The sequence below is a fragment of the Furipterus horrens genome, unplaced genomic scaffold (assembly GCF_987537825.1).
Source record: "Furipterus horrens unplaced genomic scaffold, mFurHor1.1.pri manual_scaffold_9, whole genome shotgun sequence".
NCBI lineage: Eukaryota > Metazoa > Chordata > Mammalia > Chiroptera > Furipteridae > Furipterus > Furipterus horrens.
In genome coordinates this window covers 49,934,264-49,955,793 of record NW_028327179.1, presented here as the reverse complement: position 1 = coordinate 49,955,793, position 21,530 = coordinate 49,934,264, and the positions used below count along the sequence as shown (strand labels likewise).

The 21,530-nt window shown below is 37.2% G+C and overlaps 1 protein-coding gene across 3 annotated transcripts in view; it reads left to right on the top strand.

Moving 5' to 3' along the window:
• The window catches only part of RELN (reelin), a 650,203-nt gene that overhangs the window by 303,360 nt on the left and 325,313 nt on the right, over positions 1 to 21,530 (top strand). For all 3 annotated transcript variants that reach the window (XM_090287313.1, XM_090287314.1, XM_090287312.1), the window contains exon 4: positions 5,136 to 5,206. In XM_090287313.1, coding sequence (XP_090143439.1) covers positions 5,136 to 5,206 — 71 coding nt within the window. The remainder of the gene's footprint in view (positions 1 to 5,135; positions 5,207 to 21,530) is intronic.

Here is a 21,530-nt window from a genome sequence, read left to right as displayed (position 1 = left end):
GTTTGACTTGAAAAACTCAGATCAAGCTTGTATTTTTACTTGAGTTAGAGGCTATAGCTGTACTAGAGTTATATATTATTTATATGTAAAACCCATTTACATACATCTACATTAAAATAAAAATGTAACTGCTGAAAGCTCTCATGAACTGATGCAAGCTTGTTCTAGCACACCGCTGCTACCAGTGTTCATGTATCTCACTACTCCTGGCAATGCAGACTGCATCCAGCATGTCTCTGTACATGTGTGTGCACATGCTTATATCTGTTCACTTAACTTTGAATCACGGCATCATAGAGTTTTATAACAAATAGACTTTGGAGAGCATCTGTCACTCTTTCTTTTTAACAAATCAGGAAATTAACCAAGGAGGTTAAGTTACTTCCCAAATTCATAGAACTAGTTTTCTGTTGATTGAAAACCAATCCCTGCATCTCAGTTCTAGTAGTTAGCATTGCTGAATCACTTGGAAGGAAGGTAAGTTACTAATAACCATTAATTTTTAGCCCTATTTAAATGATATTATTTATATGTTCTTTGCCTTACTAATGATGGCAATATTGTACATTTGAAGCAAATTGAGAACTCAAAAATATAGTTTTGATGTCCTCATATGTTCAAGTCATTATGACAGGTGCCTTATGGGGGATAATTCCTTTTTAATCAAATATTCCTACTATTGCAGAAACTTGAAATCTATTTAGGTAGACTGTATCTGAAGAGTGAATGTTCATGTATTTAAATAATAATTATTATTATCCCTATCTTCATATAGGGAATCTAAAGGCTAGAATGATTAAAGAAGTTGTGCATTTAGATAGCTCATAAATGGCACCTCAGTATGCTCAAATGTTGGTATTTCTGATTCTGGAGACTGAGAGCTTCAGCACTTTGCCTTACTACAACTCACACTCAATTGTTAAATGGTTTGGGCAGACAGTTGCTTTAGGAGTTCAGTTAAAATTAGAATATGGTATATTCTTTAAAATTCATAATAACAAGGCTATTTCAGGCTCTGAATATGGTGATCATAATGAACTTTCTTCATTTGGTAGAATTTGTAGAGCTTTTCAAATAATAGATTATAATAGTCCAAAGGGATTTTAAAATTATATAGTTAATAGGTATTCTTGTTGGCAAATTTGCTCTAGAAGTCTGCATCTCCCAAGAAAATGATAAATATTTATTAGAAGCTTGTTTAAGGAATTTGGGTCAATCCCAAGGACAGTGAACAATGATGATATTTTTAAAACTCTTCTGAAAAATTACTGCTAATTATGGAAAATTCAGTCCAAGTTATTAGCACAAATTTGATAGGCCTCCCCCCAAAAGAGAGCTTTAAATGACATAAAATAACAATTCTGAAAATGAATAAGGCCTGTCATATATACTATAACTGCACATTTTAATATATTACAGGTTAAATATTGAAGGACATGACTTCTAGAGTCTATCAACTCTGAATTACTGTGTTTTTAACAATTTTATAATATGTAAATGTATTTTAATATTTATATTTAACATGTGTACATATATTCATTTAAATTATATATAAATATTTTTATTTTTAATATATGTATAATTATAGGCCCTTTACATTGTTAATGATGTACCTAACAGAGTTAGGTATTTTTATATTAAAATGTTGTCTAAGTATTTAAAAGGTTAATAAAGATAATGATGCACATAATGATTATCTTTCAGTGTGCATATGTGACTTTTGTATCCCTATGGGGTTTGGGCAGTGGTGTGGATGAGATTGATATTCAGTGCTTTTGTATTTGGTAGAAAACAGGAGAAATGTGAGGGGTCATAGAGGCTGTTAGAGGAAATGTGACACAGAACTGAAAATGGACAGCAATAAGCTGATTAGAAGTTGAGGGACTCATCAGGCACTGTTGGGGAAGGGATCAAGAGAAATGGTCTATTTAAAAAATCGGCAAAGGACATGAACAGACACTTCTCCAAGGAGGACATACGCAGAGCCCATAGACATATGAAAGGATGCTCAACATCACTAGCCATCAGAGAGATGCAAATTAAAACCACAATGAGATACCACCTCACACCAGTCAGAATGGCCATCATTAATGTATCAACAAACAAGTACTGGTGAGGAAAACAGTATGGAATTTCCTCAAAAAACTAAAAATGGAACTGCCTTTTGATCCAGTGATCCCATTGCTGGGATTATTCCCTAAGAATCCTGAAACACAAGTTCAAAAGAACTTATGCACCCCTATGTTAATAACAGTGTTATTTACAATCACCAAGTGCTGGAAATAACCTAAGTGCCCATCAGTGGATGAGTGGATCAAAAAACTGGTACATTTACACAGTGGAATACTACACAGCAGAAAGAAATAAGGATCCCCTACCTTTTGTGACAGCATGGATGGACCTAGAAAACATGCTAAGTGAAATAAGCCAGTCAGCAAAAGAGAAAAACCACATGATTTCACTCATATGTGGAATCTAATGAACAAACTGAACTAGCAAGTGAAATGGGGACAGACTCATAGATGGAGGGGAGATGACAACTAGTGGCGGGGTCGGGGGATGTTAGAGGGTGGAGGGATTGAGCAAAAAGGACTCATGGACATGGACAACAGTGGGGTGATTGCTGGAGGGAGGGGTATAAATGGACTAAAAGGTAAGGTAAAAAATACAATAAAGATTAAATTTTTAAAAAATAGACACAGACTCAGAGACAGAGAACAACCTGACTGCTCTGAGGGAGCAGTTTTTGGGGGTGGAGGGATGTAGCAAAAAAGAAAAAGAACTCATGGACATGGACAACAGTGTGGTGATTGCAGGAAGGAGGGGTGAGTGGAGGTAGAAGAGGGTATGAAGAGGATAAATGGTAATGGATAAAATACAATAAAAATAAACTATTGATATTAAACATTAAAAAAATAAAAAATTCAAAAAATTTAAAAAGAAAATACTGTACACAATCCCACACACACAAATGTTCATTTAGTAAAAGCAGGGAGAGTGTCTCAATAATTTTTGTTTTTCCATAGTGCCTAGGGAAATAGCTTTGCTATAATATGAACAATGTAATAACTGGATAAATGGGTGAATAAATGAATGAAGTTCATAACATCTACCTTGGTAATAATCATAGATACTATTTATTAAACACTAACTGTGGGTTGTCCATTTAGCTAAGTCCTTATCATCATTTTCTCATTTAATTCTTATAATAATCATATATGAGCATGATTTTTTTTAATATTGTGAGAAATTAGGGCTTAGAAAACTGCAATAAGTATTCCATAGCCACACAATTGCTAATGGCAGATTCAGGATTTCAGCCTAAATCTAATCCCAAAGCCAGTGTCTTTACTAAGCAATACCAAAAAATAAAACAAAACAGAACATCCTCTGGGGGAAAAAAAAAAAAGAAAATATGTCCCTTCCAAAGAAAATGTCAAATTAAAATTCTACAATTCTATTTTCTATACCACTATTAGAAGTGTATGTGAACTCAGGAGCTCTTGACTTGATTGAGATTTGAACAATGAAATGTGTTTAGGTAAATCAAGTTAACATGTTCCCTGTGGACATAAAACCTGTAATTGATTAATGAGTTTGTAGGCCATGTTTATGGCTTAGATGGTTCTATGTTTAGTCCTCCTCATTTTCAGCTTGCTAAGAGCAAAAGAAAATCTATAAACATATATGGATATAGACAGAGTGGTAGTATCTGTTTATTTGTAATTTTGCTAATGATTAATATTTAACAGGAAGGGCCCATTACCCTTATGGTGTGAATTAAACGCTGCCCGATGATTTTTCTCTCCAATTATATCTCCCACCATTAAAAACTCTCACTATTGTGCATGTATGCACTAAAGTATAATATTTTCAGTTTCATTGCTGAATTATGTTAGCTTGGAGCAACATCACCCATTACAGTTCAACATGGCTTAGTTTATCAGATTACTTTCAGAGAGTTGGGTCTTGGGGGACTGATACTAGTGACAGTAATAATTCAATGGGAGATAGATATCAGAAAGGTCTGCAGCCTGGAGGAGGAAGGTACATCCACATGGAGACCAGAGTGGGGACTGTTGGGAGCCACAAACTCTCATTCCCATTGGGCCCCATAAAGGACAAGATGTTGACTTAGGGGTTCACATGTGGAGGGAAAATGAAGAGGCCAAACTGTGCCCTCTTGTGACCAAGCACAGTGCCTTGTACATAATCCATCTTCAGTAAATGATGACGAATCAAATTATTTTTGCCCTATGGTAGTTTTGTCAAAAACTAAAGTTGAGATTTAATGTTAATATTTTTTGGTTATTAAAAAAGATTTTGTATAGCTTATTTTCTAAAACAGGGTTTCTTAAAGAAACATGATTTTCTGTTTTAAATTTGTTTAAATAATATTTTGTGCCAGAAAAATCTTTTTACGGAAAAACACTTAAGATATAAAGCATAAATAATTCTTCTGTTATTAAGACAGTTTCTGTTATAGACATTGAATAATACAAGGATGTTATTTTTTTCACTATTCCATGTGTACAGCTCTGATTAGAGGAGGTAAAAGATACACATCTCCTTCAAATGGTGAATTAAACCCAGTGGGGTAAAGATATTTTATTATGACAGATTGTGTATTATTAAAGCTTCGAATAGCCCTCGTTTATAAAGAGAAATACTTTTAAATGTAATTCTCGGTCTCACCTCTCTATGTATTATGGTGAGTATTGATTTCAGAAAATAAGTACATTAAAAGCATCCTTCTTCAGTGCTAAAACCATTATTACTCCACAAAATATTTTATTTCAAGTCCTCCTGAAGAAGAAATTTTAAAAAGCATTCTTTCCATGCTTTTTCTTCTTTCCTGGATTTGCTCACACCTGCAGTTTTCAGAATAAGTCCACCAATGTTAGAATATTTTTACAAAGTAAAATCAAATGATGATTCATAACCCAAGTGCCTTGATTTAAGCCTTGACTCTGTTGTTAATTTTTTTTCACTGTTCAGATGCACTCATTTTAAAAAAAAAAGTCATGTCCACACAACAATGTTTTAAAATGAGGTTTTTAAAAAGTTAAAAAATATGTAAGTTATCACCAAACTTATTATAAGATTTTGGTTAACCTTTTCCTATTCATTTCCAGGGCTACAGCAACACACAGAGGCCAGATTATTTTCAAAGATGCTTTAGCCCAGCAATTGTGTGAACAAGGAGGTAAGAATCATCTTTGCCTTCTCCATGTTGGTGTGTCAAAATTATTGATGGTAGGTACTACATTCTATGTGCTGAGTAAGCATTTCATTAATATTGCTTGACTATGATGCTTTAAAAATGGAATTACTGCCCTGGCCAGGTGGCTCAGTTGGTTGGAGTGTCCTCATATACACTGAAAGTTTGCTGGTTTGATTCTCGGTCGGTCAGGGCACATACCTAGGTTGTGGGTTCGATCCCTGGTCAAGGCATGCCTGGGAGGCACCCAATCAATGAATTTCTCTCTCTCTCAAATCAAAAAATGGTATTACTGACCCTTTCATACTCCTAATAATTAATAATTATTTAGTAATTGTTGATAAAGATCTATAGACTTCTGAAATTACTAAGTTTGAACCAAAAATATTATCTTCTTTTTACAATTTTTTCTAATGAATTACATTTAGTTCTGCTGGAGATATTTGTATAGATCTCAGTAATTTTAGAATTCTGCAAGGATATTTAATGCTGCAAAAACACATTTGCTTAATTTACCACTTAAATTTCCTATCAACTTTGTTGAAAATGTTTCTGTTTATTGCTATTAATATTTAATCATGTTGTATGTTATCTATATGCTTTTTCAGCTGTATACACTATTAATTTTGGACTTGTAGATAGATATTGTATTATTTTAGATAGAGTGTACATTAAGTACTTACATTAAGAGACTTCTGTTTTGTGACTGCCTCATACACCTCCGAGCTCTCACCCATACCAAACTGACAGATGCACATACACACATGTACATACACACACATGCACACTGAAAAAGTAAAAACCAGCATTCATGCCTTTACACAAATCTGATCCCTCTACCTCTTGAGCTTCCACACAGCTTGTGTCTTCATGTAGCATTTCCCACTTCACATAAATTTTCTTCTGAAAAGTGGTGGATGCCACTTTTGAGAAGCTGAGCTTCTCAAGTACTCTTAAGTTCCCTAGAACCTGGCATAGTGCCTGGCATATCATAGCCACTGAAAAAATATGATGATGGATTAAATTAGTTTCTAAGCCATACATCTATTTCTTTTTTATTGAATTTATTGGGGTGATATGGTTAATAAAATTATATAGGTTTCAGGTGTACAATTCTATAATGCATCATCTGTACATTGTATTGTGTATTCACCATCCGGTCAAGTCTCCTTCCCTCACCATTTATCCTCTGTTTACTCTCTTCTACCTCCCCCGACCCCTCTTTTCCTCTGGCAGTCACCATAAAGCTGTCTGTCTATGAGTGTGTTTTTTTCTTAATCCTTTCTCCTTTTTTACCCAGTCCCCCTACCTCCTCCCCTCTGACAACTGTCAGTTTGTTCTCTATCTATGAGTCTGTTTCTGTTTTGTTAGTTTATTTTGTTCATTAGATTCCACATGTAAGTTAAATCTATGGTATTTGTCTTTCTCTGACTGGCTTATTGAGCATCTTGACAATTAATATATTTGAAGCCAATTTTTATGGATGTCATGCCCTTTTCACCATCAGCATAAGCATATTATCATTTTTTTGCTACAGAGATATATTGTGGGGAGATTTATTAATATAGGAATGATATTACTGAATTAAAAATTTTTTCTACTAACTATCTCACTGCTAAGGAGAATCTAATGGACTTAGAAGAGAATAAGGGAAAATTATATTAACTTTTGAAAGGCCTAAAAAATACAATTTACTATTTGTAGTAATATTTACATCGTCAATATGGCTTTATCTAAGTAATATGATACTCAGTGATTGTTACTGGCAAACTGCTGCTAGTTTACATATGCAACTCTTTTTTTGATGTATAATAAGATAATTATTACTTTTTAAAAAAGTATTTGGATGACAAATTATACATATTGGTAAATATTATTTTTATTTTTTTATTTAATTTAATTTAATTTTTGGTTTTTCAATTGCAATTGTCCCATTTTTCCCCCATTGCTCCCCCCACCCAGCCCATCCCTTCTCCCACAATCATATCCCTCCCCGTTGTCCATGTCCATGAGTCATTCATACACATTCCTTGACTAGACCCTTCCCTTACTTATCCCCCTTCTCCTCCTCCCTCCTCCCCCCTTACATATGCAACTCTTGATGAGAAAACCCCATTCTAATTATAGTTTCAAATACAACATCAGTCAGTATTCTTGGGTTAAACAGAATTTTATTCTGTGACTTTTGAGAATGGAAAGATCTTATTGCCTTTAGAGTAGGCTCAGGAAATCTGTCACAATGGAAATCTATTTTCAGACTATGAGAATGTTCACATTATTGAAAATATAAAACACCATATAGCAGTGAACATTAATATCCCAAAAACTGCACTGTGTCAGAAAAACATGTCTAATTTTATTAACATTTATTACCTAAAAGTTGCTTTTTTAAGCTTGAGATTTTAAAATCTTCTATATTATAAATAAATTATTGGGATTGATTTATTTAAAATGAAAAGAAAAAGCCAAGGTAAATCACTGGGAAAAAATTCTCAACCTGTGAGAAAAAAATACCTTGTATAGTGGTGCTGCATAAGAACATGATTTACATGATGATAGACATGGATGTTATTAAAATGCTCTTCAGCCCAGGACCAAAGGAAAACACTGAGCTTTTCAATAGCACCTACTCAAATGAAATCATATCAATCGATCCAAGATAGGATGGAAAAAATACTAACAAGAGTGATGGCTTCCTGCTGTCAGGAATAATAAGGGAAATAGTTGGTGCTATAAACCATATATTTATTTTGGCCCTATCTACTTTTAGTTATCACCTCAAATAAAAATAATTAACTTTAATGTGATACTTGTTTGCATTAGATGAGGATTATCTAATATATATATTTATTAGAGAGAAAAACATGACAATATCTACATACCACACATAATGCTTTTCAATTACAACATACTTAGTATATTTGTTAACTTCAATCAAATTAAGCAATTTAAACAAAGGAAAATTTGCTTTGTGGAGCTGGATGGCAGCTATTGTTACAAGACTGTATTGTTGGCTAAGCATATTGGGAAAGTGAAAGGATCAGAAAGCATACTAGCAGTGTTTTAGATAGTCTATAATCTTGATGCCTTTCCTTAACAGACATTCACTGAAGGATTTTATTCTGCAAACATGTGTCATCATCAGAAAGACCCTGTCCTAACCCATAGTGCTAAATATTGATACAAAAGTAAAAATACCCACTTCCTGTTCTTGAAGATTGGGATGTAAATGGCAGGTCAATGGATCACAGAGGTACCTAAATTTGCCTGTGGTCCTTAGGAAAAGCATCCTAGGGAGCAAGTCCTGAAGGGTCAGCAGCAGTTTAATGGGAAAGGAGAGAAGACTCTATCTCTCTCCTCTTCACATTCTCACTGATTGGCCTTAGATCAGGCCCCATTGCCTCCTTTGGGAATTGCTTAAGTGTGTCCTGCTTGTTTCCTTGCTCCTGCTTTCTCTACACCCCATAAAGCTCTGTATAATGACCTTTCTAAAACGGAAATAGGATTCTATCGTTCCCTGATTAAAACCCTTAAGTGTCTCGGTTGGAGCAATAACTTATCTTGAGTAAAATCCCTACTGCTTATTGCAGCATAAACGGAAAATTTTTTACAATCTGGCCTGACTTTCTTCCCTGTCTCATTTCTGTCATCCTCTCATTCTCCTTAGGTTTCCTGGAATGCACCTTACTTGGTCACCTCAGTGTTATTTGCACCTCATACCCTCCCTGTTTTCTTTACCTGGACTACCCTTTTAGGTCTTCTTCACCCAGCTAAATCAGGCTTTCAGGCCTTGCTTAGGTATTAACTACTTCTAAATAAAATATCTCTGACCCCCCTCAAACTGCTCAAGCTGGTCTTGGTGACTCTCATGCGTGGTGACATAACTCTCAAGGCACAGTAATAACACAAATGAAAACAATGTCAGCACTATTATGTGCCAGATTCCACTCTAAGGACTCCAGAAGCATGAACTCATTAAATCATTACAACATCCCTCTGAAGAAGGAATATCATCTCCACTTTAAAGATGAGGAAACAAAGGTACAGTGAGAATAACTTGCTAAGGTCACACAACTAAAACTTTGTAGAGTTGGGATTGGAGCCAAGGCAGTTTGTCCAGTGGCCCCTGGTATAGCCATCCAATTACACTGCTTTTCAAAGTCTCTTATTTGATCATGCACTTGTTCATTTGACACCTGTTAATGCATATTATAATAAGAACATTGTTACATGTGCCTTATCTGCCATTAGATATCAGTTTCTTGAGGGTAGGGACTGTGCTTTTTATTACTGAATTTCTAATGCCTCTTACAGTGTCTGGTGCATAGTATGCATAAATGTGTATTGGATGAATGAAGGAACATTTGAAATAAAATAGTTTCATAGATGTGGGAAAGAAGAAGCTACTGGAAATTTATTACAGCTAAGCCATGAGGCTGGGAGGTTGAGTGGAACAGGTATAAAGGGCCCTCTGTTATATGCTCAGGAGCTTGAACGTTGTTCTGTAAGCAGTGAGAAGTAGGAGAGTGACCCTACTTTAGAAAGAAAGCTGGGGATATGGGTGGAATGGGTGACAGAAGTTAGGAATTAGAGGCAGCTAAGCACAGTAGTGGGATAGTGTGGTCATCCTGGTGAAAGCTGAATTTTAAGGTAAATTAAAATTAGGTCTTAGAGACCAGAAAGAAGCAAATATGTTAGAGAAACTTAAGAGTGGTGTCTGTCATGTGGGAAGTGAGTTGAGGAGAGGATCCAGGACAACTCTGTGGTTTCTGGCCTGTATGACTGGGTGGATGGTGATGCCAGGAACTGAAAGAAGAAATGAAGAAAATGTTAGAGGTGTTTTAAAGAGATGATAATAAATTGGACTTCAACATAATGGTTCTAGTGAAGCTGCTTTCTGTCCCACAGGGCTCTCCAGCAGCCTTCTGAGAAGAGAGGCAGATCCAAGAGCCATCAGCATATTGATGCTGAAGAGGGAATGTGCTCATCCAGGGAGGTCCCTGGAACAGGGTATAAGGGGCTGAGTGTGGAATGCTAGGCATTGTACAGGAGCAGGGGGAAGAGGGAATTCTGGAGAAGGTGCAAGCTTCAGAGGTGGGGTGAACTCAGGAAAGACATTTCAATGCAGTCAAGTTGTTCAACAGGGACAAAGGCTTCTGAGAGAGTGCAGAGGATGAAGTATGAAAACAGGCTTTAGGATTTTGCAATTAGAAGGTTATTTGCACTTTGAATATAAATTAGGATAGTTTCAGGAGAGGCCAGACCACTTGAGGCTGCCTTGTAGTATGGAAAATTCTTGCCCAGGCTTCGGAGTCAGTCAAAGAAAGGGAGATTATTATAAGTTGAAAAGTAAAAGTAAGGCAGTTTAAAGTTGAGGCTTTGAAAAAAATCCAGGGTTAAAGACAAGAGGAGAGAGAGGGTAACCAGAAGCGAAAGCAGGCTCAGAGGAAGAATGGGCTTTTTCTCTCTCTCTCTCTGTCTCTCTCTCTTCCTCTCTCATTCCTTCATTCCACTCTTCCTCTCTTAAGATCAGAATATATTTATAGGCATTCAATGCCTTGCAGTCAAAGATCAACAGGAGCACACCTGGAGTTAGCAGGTTGGGTTCAGAGCTTGATCCAGTATGGGAGAATGCACACCATGGAGAATCATGGGGTATCTCAAGAAGATGTTACAGAAGAAATTATTATGAGATTTGGGCATATATTTCATGATTTAGACTATGGTTTAAGGAAGCGGGGCTTTGCTCTGGATTGGATACTGTCAGGAAGTGGGGATGAAACTATGATTAGGGATCTTAGTAACTGTTATCTAGAGGGAGGGCAGACTAAAGTGAGGCTAAAACTGTAACTGGTAAAGAAGGAACAGCTAGTCTAATCAGCCAGGAGAAGGGGATGCCAGGCCTTTTGTGAGTTGGGCAGTGTTTGGTTTGTACTGTATCTGTGTTCAGACATGATTACCAAATCATTCTGTCTTGATCCATCCTGATCACAGAGTGGCTTTGTCTGAAGTTGATGTTCTGTGAAATCGTTTATGTTTAGCAGAAGAATAAGGAGGCCCCACTGTGTGTGCCAGGCCCCTTCCTGGATGCCAGGGCTGCTTTCCTCTCTGAAGGCCAAGAAGAGGATGCTTGTGTGCAGTCATTGACTTTTGGATTTACAGGGACTTGGGAATCATAGAGAAACTAAGTCTGGCTCCAGGCTCTGTGTGACCTTACTCTCAAGCCACTAGCACAAAGTACAGGCTCAGTAAATGATAAAGAGAAGCAATCTTCCTGGAGCCAAGTTTTAATCAAGGTCAAAGAGGATAAAATAAAAGGCCTAAGTAGATCAGTGTGGTGATATTGTGATTGTTTAATTATTCTACTATTTGGGTTATAAAGAATTATACAAGTTTCCCCTCAAAATAACAACTATAGAGTTGTACTCAAGAAGTAGAAGGGACAACTTTGCTGAGGCAGGTAGAATAAATCACTTGTAAGAACTGAAGGAAAATTCTCAGTTATAGTTCCCTGTCTCCTGAGTGAAGATTTGCCTGATTCTCTTAACATGATTGAGCTCTGTTGTGTCATAATTATTTGTTTAAATATCCATGTCCCTCAACTAGAAGCTTCTTGAAGGCAGGAACTATGACTTAAATTTTTGTTCTTCTTAACATTCAACAATGTTTGCCATAATGCAGATACTCTTATAAATGTTCGCTGAATATTCACCTTAAACATTTTACTATTGAAGAATCACTGCCCTTTCTAAAAAATTTTCTCTAACCCTGAAATTTGCCATGCAACACCATGAGACAGAGTGGCTATTACCAAAGCAATATTCTTAACACTGCCCTCAGGTTGAAAATGTATAAACCATATGTTAAGAAATCTGAAAATTGTTCACTATCTAAACACTAATGAATTCCCTCAATGCTCCTGGGATATATACCAGGTTCAGGCATATTTAGCTCTTCACTTTGAATTCTGAGGTCCTAAGTAATTGTAAACACATCTCCAACTGAGTTCTGCTAACAAGTACAGGGGAGGAACCAGGGTATTCTCCTCTCATTCTGGGGCCGGGTGGGGAGGTGCTAAGTTATATACCACTAATTGTTTTGAAAGTGGAAGGTAGTTAGGTTTATTCACCAGCAGCAGAGAATAAAGAAGTTAATTTGTTTAACATTCAGTACTTTACAAGGATTATTGAATGCCCAGCATTGGGCCAGGCACTGTTCTAGGCTAAATCTTGGGATGCATGAGTGAACAGAGCAAAGATCCCTGTTCTACTGTAGTCTTCATTCCAGTGGAAAGGAGACAATGAATGAGATACAATAAATGATTAAATGTGATACCGTGATGGAAGGTGGCAAGTACTGTAGGAAAAGACTAAAACCAAATAGGGAAGACTGAGTGGTTAGGTGGAGGGGAAGAGGCACATTGCAATTTTAAATAAAGTGGCAGATAAGTCAGGCAGGCCTCACTAAGGTGACACTGAAGCAAAGACCAAGAAGGAGATAAGGGAGTTATCCATGTGACTGTCTGAGGGACTGTCCAGAATGTCACTAACTGATTTTAAAGAAAAATGTGGTAGTGTTTTATGAACTACTGTTGAAGGTGATCAAAGCAAAGGATAGAGGCAATTTCAGAATAGAATGAAAATATGAATGGAACTAAGGAAGTCAGTCTTTTGCAGGAAGTGTTATTGAACAATCTAGAGAAAGCTATAGACCCAATCCATATTCCTCAGAATCACATAAAAGGAGTCCTGTTGGAAATGTTAATATGAGTTTATTACATACTGGGTGGGGCAAAAGTAGGTTGCAGTTGTATGTGTTGAAAATAAAATAATAAATAATAATAATACAAGAATAAACTTGGTGTTTTGCATACTTAAAACTATATAACTAATTTTGTCCCAACCTGTATGGATTGAGGATGAGGAATAATATTTGAATTTGTGCTCTGATCTTAGAACCTACTTATCGGTAGATTAGTAAAGAAGCCAATAAAGTTACCTTGACAAAATACATAACTCATAAGTGGCCAGACTAGAATCCAAATATCTGAACTCACAGCCCAATGCTGGTCCCATTATACCAAGTAGATTCTTAAATTTAAAAAAAAAAAAAAAAAACTCTCAGAAACCACAATCTCAATAAACAAGACAATCACTACAGCCTTAATTTCTGGAACACCTAGGAGAGAATACACACCTTTTGGAGCTCTTGTAAAACAAAAGTCACAAATATAAAGCTGATGTGAGTATGAGGGGGGCCAAAAAAAAAACCAGAATTATCTTCTGGAGGGTGAACCCATGTAGTACAGGCTTCCCCAGCTAGGTGAGTGTTCTAGGAACCTGTCTGTATCAGTGTACCAGCTGGCATTGCTGTAAGAGGCTGCACTCAGCTTTGGTGAATTTTTTGAAGACTTTTTCAGTGTGTTTGCTCATTTCATGACAGGTGATTTATGAGCACACCTGCCCACATCACACTGAGTGTTCAGCAGTTTTTATCAGAAACAGCATGACCCCTCACACCCCACCCTCCCTACTCACCTGATCTCACCCTGAGTGACTTAGTTTTGTTTCCCTGGATGAATGAAGTCCTGAAGGGGAAACATCCTGTCGGTGTGGAAGAGGTGAAACAAAAAATGGCAGAAGCACTAAAAGGCATCAAAATTGATGGTTTAAAAACTATTTCGAGTAGTGGAAAAAAAGTCTCGATAGGTGTATTGCATCAAATGGAGGGTACTTTGAAGGTGATTAAAGTTTAAACATGTAAGAATAAATACACAATTTTTATAAATAAATTCTGTTTGGGGGGGTGTTCTCCCCTTGTATATCTGCATGGCTGCTGCTGGTCCAACAGTATGCACACATCATGGTGGAGGCCGGGACAGGGAGAAAAATGGCTTGTATGTATATTCACTGGCCTCTGAGCTTCTTGGCATACCCTCTCAAACACATACATTGATTATTTAGCAAGGCAGATGGCAGGCTTAGCAGCCAACAGCAGTTGTGCCCTGTAGTGCCCCCAAAAAGTGCATGCCATTTATAAACCATGCTGGAATTCTCTGTTGTTGAGATGATGGAAGCGGATATAAGCAGAGGCAAATGTTTTATGTCAGGAGAAAAGGGGTCAGACTTACAGCTGGAGCAGGAAACCCTGGCTGCTTTCTGCCAGGCTCAGCACTTTTTCTGCTGTTCATCACTCTTGGAACAATGAGTGGTAGGAAGTATGGCTATGTTCTCTAAGGGCCCTTGATCATGGTGGTAGGCAGTATACTCTGTCATTCAGACCCCAAAATCTTTGGAATCTTTTAATCCTTTTGTAATAAGAATTGGTGAAATTTTATTTAAACTGCAAGATGGAGGGAGGTAAGTTCAATAAACAAGTCCGTAACGTGAAGGAGGTATTTAACATACCTCAATGCTTTTCAGCTTTAAGAACCCCTTTTAATATGAAATGATTGCTATGTTAATCAGGTCAGTAGTGGTGATTATTTCACAGTGTAGATGTATATCAAAACATCAAGGGGAGAGGGGATAAGATGGTGGCAGAGTAGGCAGCAGTGTTGGCTGCTTGCTCCCATCGTGGAAAATCTTGGAGTACAAACACAGAGAGGAATGAGTGAGTGCGGATTTCAGATAGCATGTGGGGGTGGCATGAAAGAGGGCAGAAAGCTTGCCCCCACTCTCAAAAGGAGTTGCTGGGCCCCCCAGCCCGGCGCCACTGCCACACTGCACCCCAAAGGGCAGCTGCAGACCAGCTCATTAGCAGGGATCTGCTTAGAAACTGCCCCCTGCCATAGGCACTGGGACCTGGAAAGTCCTGGAGGGAGTCAATAAGAAGGTTTCCTTGAAACAGCTGGAGGTGTGGGAAGACAGTGAACAGCCCGGACTGTGGGAAACTGTATGAAGTGAGCCTAAGTAGGGACTCCCTGGGCTGGTAACCCTGAGCCCAGGGTGTGCACATCACGGCTCCACCCAACAAAAAAGCATAACTGAGCTGGGGAGAGGGGTCCATACAGAAAAGCTATAGCAGAAACACAGACTCAGTAGGGACCCCAGGCAGGCAAATAGTATGCACAGGTGAACAATAAGATGCTGCCAGCCAGGGACGGATGCAGCCTGGTGCTGCGCCTTGGAGCACGAAGACTTTTTTGGGAGGAAGAGCGAAGACAGGACCCAAGGCTGGGTGGGGACTAGGGACATGTGCACTGGCTTGCCAGCAGAACAACATTGCTAGACAAGCCTGAGGATTGCTGGAGGGTGCCGCAGGACAAGTGGGGAGACCCTACTCAGTGTGGCTCACAGCAGAAAACTGCAGCAGGCCCAAAAGTGAAAGAAAAGCACCTAAGAAACCAGCCAGATCTCCTCACAGCCAGCCAGTCAGAAAAGATTTGAAATCCATGGAATTTTGACCAGGGATGGATCCAGTTAAAGGAAGACAGCACCCAAAGCATCTCCACAAAAGAACTCAAGACGAGGTGAGCAAAGTGACTCTCAGTCAACTAGCCAGATGAAAGGTTTCACCAAAGAGTAACTGAAATATAACCAGATAGCTTAAACAATCAACATAAAGGGCATTCCAAGAGCATCAAGCTCAGGAGATCAAAGAGACTGCGCCACTGAATCCCCTAGGTCTCCTATACAGAATCTCATTCCACAAAAGCAGGAAATCAAAACAGAAAAATCTAATAAACAAAAAGAAACAAGAAGAATCCAACATGGGAAGACACAGAAACAACCTCCCAATGAAAGGAAAGGAGGAATCCCCAGAAAGAGAGCTAGATAAAACAGAAGCAAGCAATCTATTGGATATGGAATTCAAAAGAATGGTTATAAAGAAGCTCAATGAACTTGAAAAACTTAGAGAAAACTATAATGAACTCCAGGGGAATTAAAACAACTCCAGGGAAACTATAAAGAACTCCAGGGAAGCTACAAGGAACTTGCAGAGAACTATACCAGCATAAAAAAGGACACAGAAACTATCAATAAGAAACAAGAAGAAATGAAGAATACAATTTCTGAACTAAAGAACACAGTAGAATCAATCCAAAGCAGGCTAAAGGATGCAGAGGATCGGATCAGTGAGTTAGAGAACAATGTAGAAAAAAATTCGCAGACAATGCAACAAACTGAAAACATATTTAAAAATAATGAAGAGGGTTTAAGAGAACTGCAGGACAACATGAGACAAAATAACATTCGAATCATAGGGATAAAAGAAGAAGAAGAGGAGCAAGGGATAGAAGACCTGATTGAAAAAATAATAACACAAAATTTTCCTAACTTGATGAGAGAAAAAGTCATGCAAGTCCAGGAAGCACAGAGAGTTCAAGTGAAGGTAAACTCAAAAAGGCCCACTCCAAGGCACATCATAATTAAAATGGCAACATTTAAAGACAAAGAAAGAATCCTAAAAGCAGCAAGAGAAAAACAGTAAATAATATACAAGGGAGCTCCAATAAAGCTATCAACTGATTTCTCAACAGAAACACTACAAGCCAGATGGGAATGGCAAAAAATATTTTAAGCAATGAAAAACAAAGGCCTACAACCAAGACTACTCTACCCAGCAAGGCACTTCTTCATAATGGAAGGTGAAATAAGGAGTTTTCCAGATAAAGGAAGACTAAACTAATACATCTCCACCAAACCAGCATTGCAAGACATGCTAAAGGGAATGCATTAAGAAAAAGAAGAAAAAGAGAGAGTGAGAGGAACACAGGTACAAAAGGAAATGAATAAAGAGCTGTCAATAATAACCTTAAATGTTAACAGATTAAATGCTCCAATCAAAAGACATAAGGTAACAGAATGGATATGAAAACATGACCCACATATATGCTGTCTACAAGAGACACACCTCAAAACAAAAGTTTTACACAGAATGAAAGTGAAGGGATGGGATTCCAGGCAAATGGACACGAAAAAAAGCTGGGGTAGCAATACTTATATCAGACAAAACAAATTTCACAGGAAAGGCCATAAAAAGAGACAAAGAAGGACATTTCATAATACTTAAGGGAACAATCCATCAAGAAGATATAAACCTGGTAAACATATATGTACCCAACATAAGAGCACCCAAATATATAAGGAAAATACTAGAAGACTACAAAAAAGATATCAACAGGAACAAACTCAGTAGGGGAGTTTAACACCCCATTATCAACAATAGACAGATCTTCAAAGCAAAGAAACACCAAGGATATTGAAGCATTGAACAACACACTAAACCACATGGACTTAACTGATATATATAGAACTTTCACTCCGAAGAAGCAAAATATACATTTCTTTTCAAATGCACATGGGAAATTTTCAAAGATAGACCACATGGTAGAACACAAAAAAAGCCTCAACAAATTCAAGAAAACTGAAATTATATCAAGCATCTTCTCAAATCACAATGCCTTAAGACTAAAAATCAACCTCAAGGAAAAAACTCGAAGACATTGAAACTTATGGAGAATGATTAACATGCTATTAAATAATGAATGGATTAACAGTTACATCAAGGAAGAAATCAAGAAGCTTCTGGAAACTAACAATAATGAACACACAACAACCCAAAACCTATGGGACACAGCAAAAGCAGTCCTGAGAGGAGAGTTCATAGCAATACAGGCCTACCTGAAAAGGAGAGAAGAATCTCAAATAAAAAAATCTAACCCCACAGCTACAAGAACTAGAACAACATCAACAAACAAAGCCCAGGGTGAGTAGAAGGAAGAAATCATCAAGATCAGAGCAGAACTAAATGACACAGAGACTAAACAAACAATTCAAAAGATCAACAAAGTAGGAGTTGGTTCTTTGAAAAGGTAAACAAAATCGACGAGCCTTTAGGCAGGCTCATCAAGAAAAAAAGAGAGAAGACTCAAATAAACAAAATCAGAAGTGAAAGCAGAGAACTCATGACTGATATCAAAGAAATGCAAAGGATTGTAAGAAATTACTATAGACAACTGTACAACAAGAAACTTGACAACCTAGAAGAAATGGACAAATTTCGAGAAACATATAAACTTCAAAAATTGAATTAAGAAGAAGTAGAAAGCCTGAACAGATCGATAACAAAGACCGAAACTGAAGCAGTAACCAAAAAAACTCCCAGCACACAAAAAGTTCTGGACCGGATGGCTTCACAGGTGAATATTACAAAACATTTAGGGAAGAAATGATGCCTACCCTTCTCAAACTATTCCAAAAAATTCAAGAAGAGAAAAAACTCCCAAACTCTTTCTATGAAACCACTATTACCCTAATTCCAAAACCAGGTCAAAACACAACAAAGAGATAAAACTACAGGCCAATATTGCTGATGAACATAGATGCTAAAATCCTCAACAAAATATTGGCAAACAGAATTCAGCAACCCATTAAAAAGATCATACACCACGATCAAGTGGTGTAAGGACTGTTTAATATTCACAAATCAATAAACGTAATACACCACATAAACAAAGACAAAAACCACGTGATAATATCCATAGATGCTGAAAAAGCATTTGATAAAGTACAACACCCATTTATGATAAAAACTCTCAGCAAAATGGGAATAGAGGGAGCATAGCTCAACATAATAAAGGCTATATGTGAGAAACCTGAAGCCAACATCATATTCAATGGACAAAAACTGAAAGCATTTCCCCTGAGATCAGAAACAAGATAAGGATGTCCACTCTCTCCACTCCTATTCAACATAGTGTTGGAGGTTCTATCCATAGCAATCAGACAAGAAAAAGAAATAAAAGGCATCCAAATTGGAAAAGAAGAAATAAAACTGTCATTATTTGCAGATGACATGATAGTGTACATAGAAAACCCTATAGACGTCACTAAGAAACTACTTGACATAATAAATGAATTTGGCAAAATAGCAGGGTACAAAGTCAATATTCAGAAGCTGAAGGCATTTCTGTACACCAACAATAAAATATCAGAGATAGACACTAAAAAAAAAAAATATCCCATTTACCATATCAACAAGAAAAATAAAGTACCTAGGAATAAACTTAACCAAAGAGATAAAAGACTTGTACTAGGAAAACTACACATCTCTGAAAAAAGAAATTAAGGAAGATACAAATACATGGAAGCATATACCATGTTCATGGAGAGGAAGAATCAACATCATTAAAATGTCCATACTACCCAAAGCAATTTACAATTCAATGCAATCCCTATTAAAATACCAGTGACATATTTCAGAGACCTAGAAAAAGTACTTCAAAAATTTATATGGAACCAAAGGAGACCCCGAATAGCCACAACAATCTTGAGACAGAAGAGCACAGTAAGAGGAATCACAATACCTGACATCAAACTATACTACAAAGCCACCATGATCAAGACATCCTGGTACTGGCATAAGAACAGACATATAGATCAATGGAACAGAATAGAGAGCCCTGAAATAAGTCCAGGTCTATGGTTAACTAATATCTAACAAAGGGGGAAGAAACATAAAATGGAGTGAGAAGAGCCTCTTCAACAAATGGTGCTGGGAGAACTGGACAGGGACGTGCAAAAAAATGAAACTAGACCACCAACTTACACCACACACCAGAATAAACTCAAGATAGATCAAAGACTTAAATGTAAGCTGTGACACCATAAAAGTCCTAGAGGAAAACATAGGCAGGAAAATCTCAGATATCCGACGTAGCAATATTTTTACCAATACATCTCCTAAGGCAAAGGAAATAAAGACTAAACAAATGGGACTACATCAAACTAAAGAGTTTCTGCTCTGCAAAAGAAAACATCAGGAAGATGAAAAAGGAACCAACCATGTGGGAAAATATATTTGCCAATGATACCTCAGACAAGGGATTTATCTCTAAAATATATAAAGAACTTACACATCTCAACACCAAGAAGACAAACAGCCCAATTTAAAAATGGTCAAAGGACCTGAACAAACACTTCTCCAAGGAGGATATACAGAGGGTCCATAGACATATGAAAGAATGCTCTACATCACTATCCATCAGAGAGATGGAAATAAAAACCACAATGATATACCATTTTATCCCAGTTAGAATGGCCATCATCAACAAAACAACAAACAACAAGTGCTGGCGAGGATGTGGAGAAATGGGAACCCTAGTGCACTGTCGGTGGGAATGCACACTGGTGCAACCACTATGGAAAACAGTATGAAATTACATCAAAAAACTAAAAATGGAACTGCCTTTTGAACCAGCAATTCCATTGCTAGGACTATACCCGAAGAATTATGAAACCCTGATTCAAAAGAACCTATGCACTCCTATGTTCATAGCAGCGCTGTTTACAATAGCCAAGTGCTGGAAACAACCTAAGTGCCCATCTGTAGATGAGTGGATCAAAAAACTGTGGTACATTTACACAATGGAATACTACGCAGCAGAAGGAAAGAAGGAACTCCTACCATTTGCGACAACATGCATGGAACTAGAAATAATTATGCTTAGCGAAATAAGCCAGGCAATTAAAGAAAAATACCATATGATATCACCTAATACAGGAGACTAATGAACAACACAAATAAATGAACAAAATTGAACAAGAAACAGAAAAACAGTTATGCGGAGGGCAGAGAAGGGGCAAATAGGGGAAGGGTCTAGTAAAGGAACTAATATAAATAACCATGGACATGGAAAATGGGGTGGGGAATGACTGTGGGATAAGGGGTGGACTGGGTGGGGTGGAGAAATGGGGGGAAAATGGGACAACTGTAATAGAACAACATAAAAATTAAATTAAAACCTTAAAAAAAACCCATCAAGTTGTATACCTTAACAGTTTTTGTCAGTCATACCTCAATAAAGCTGAAGGGTGGATAGCTTTTATTCCCAAATATTATATGAATTACAGATCAGTTCATAGTAGTTTATCTGTCTTTCCAAATATAATCTTTTACTACAATGCAATTTTTAAGTTAATTTAGACTAGCTATGTCAGAATTGACTAATAGTCAGAATTGGGTTTTACTATTAATGGTTGAAGTGAAAAATAATGAGTGATGCATTTCGCTTGAATTTTCCCATTGTTCAAACTTTTGCTACTCAAAGACATCTGTTTTCCCCAGGGCTATATTTTGTAGTTTGCATTTCAGATTAGCAGTTACATTACTGTTCCTGAGATCCCTGCACTTTGTAATTTACAAACAAAGGATGCTGAATTAGAAGGCTCAGGTAAAGCCTTCTAGGAACCCTCAATCTTGCTTCAAGGTCTCACAAACTACCCAATGAGGGAAGGAACTGAAGCCTTCCTATGGCAGTGGCTGCCAAAAAGTGTCTCTACGTGATTTTTACAACAGAAAAGAT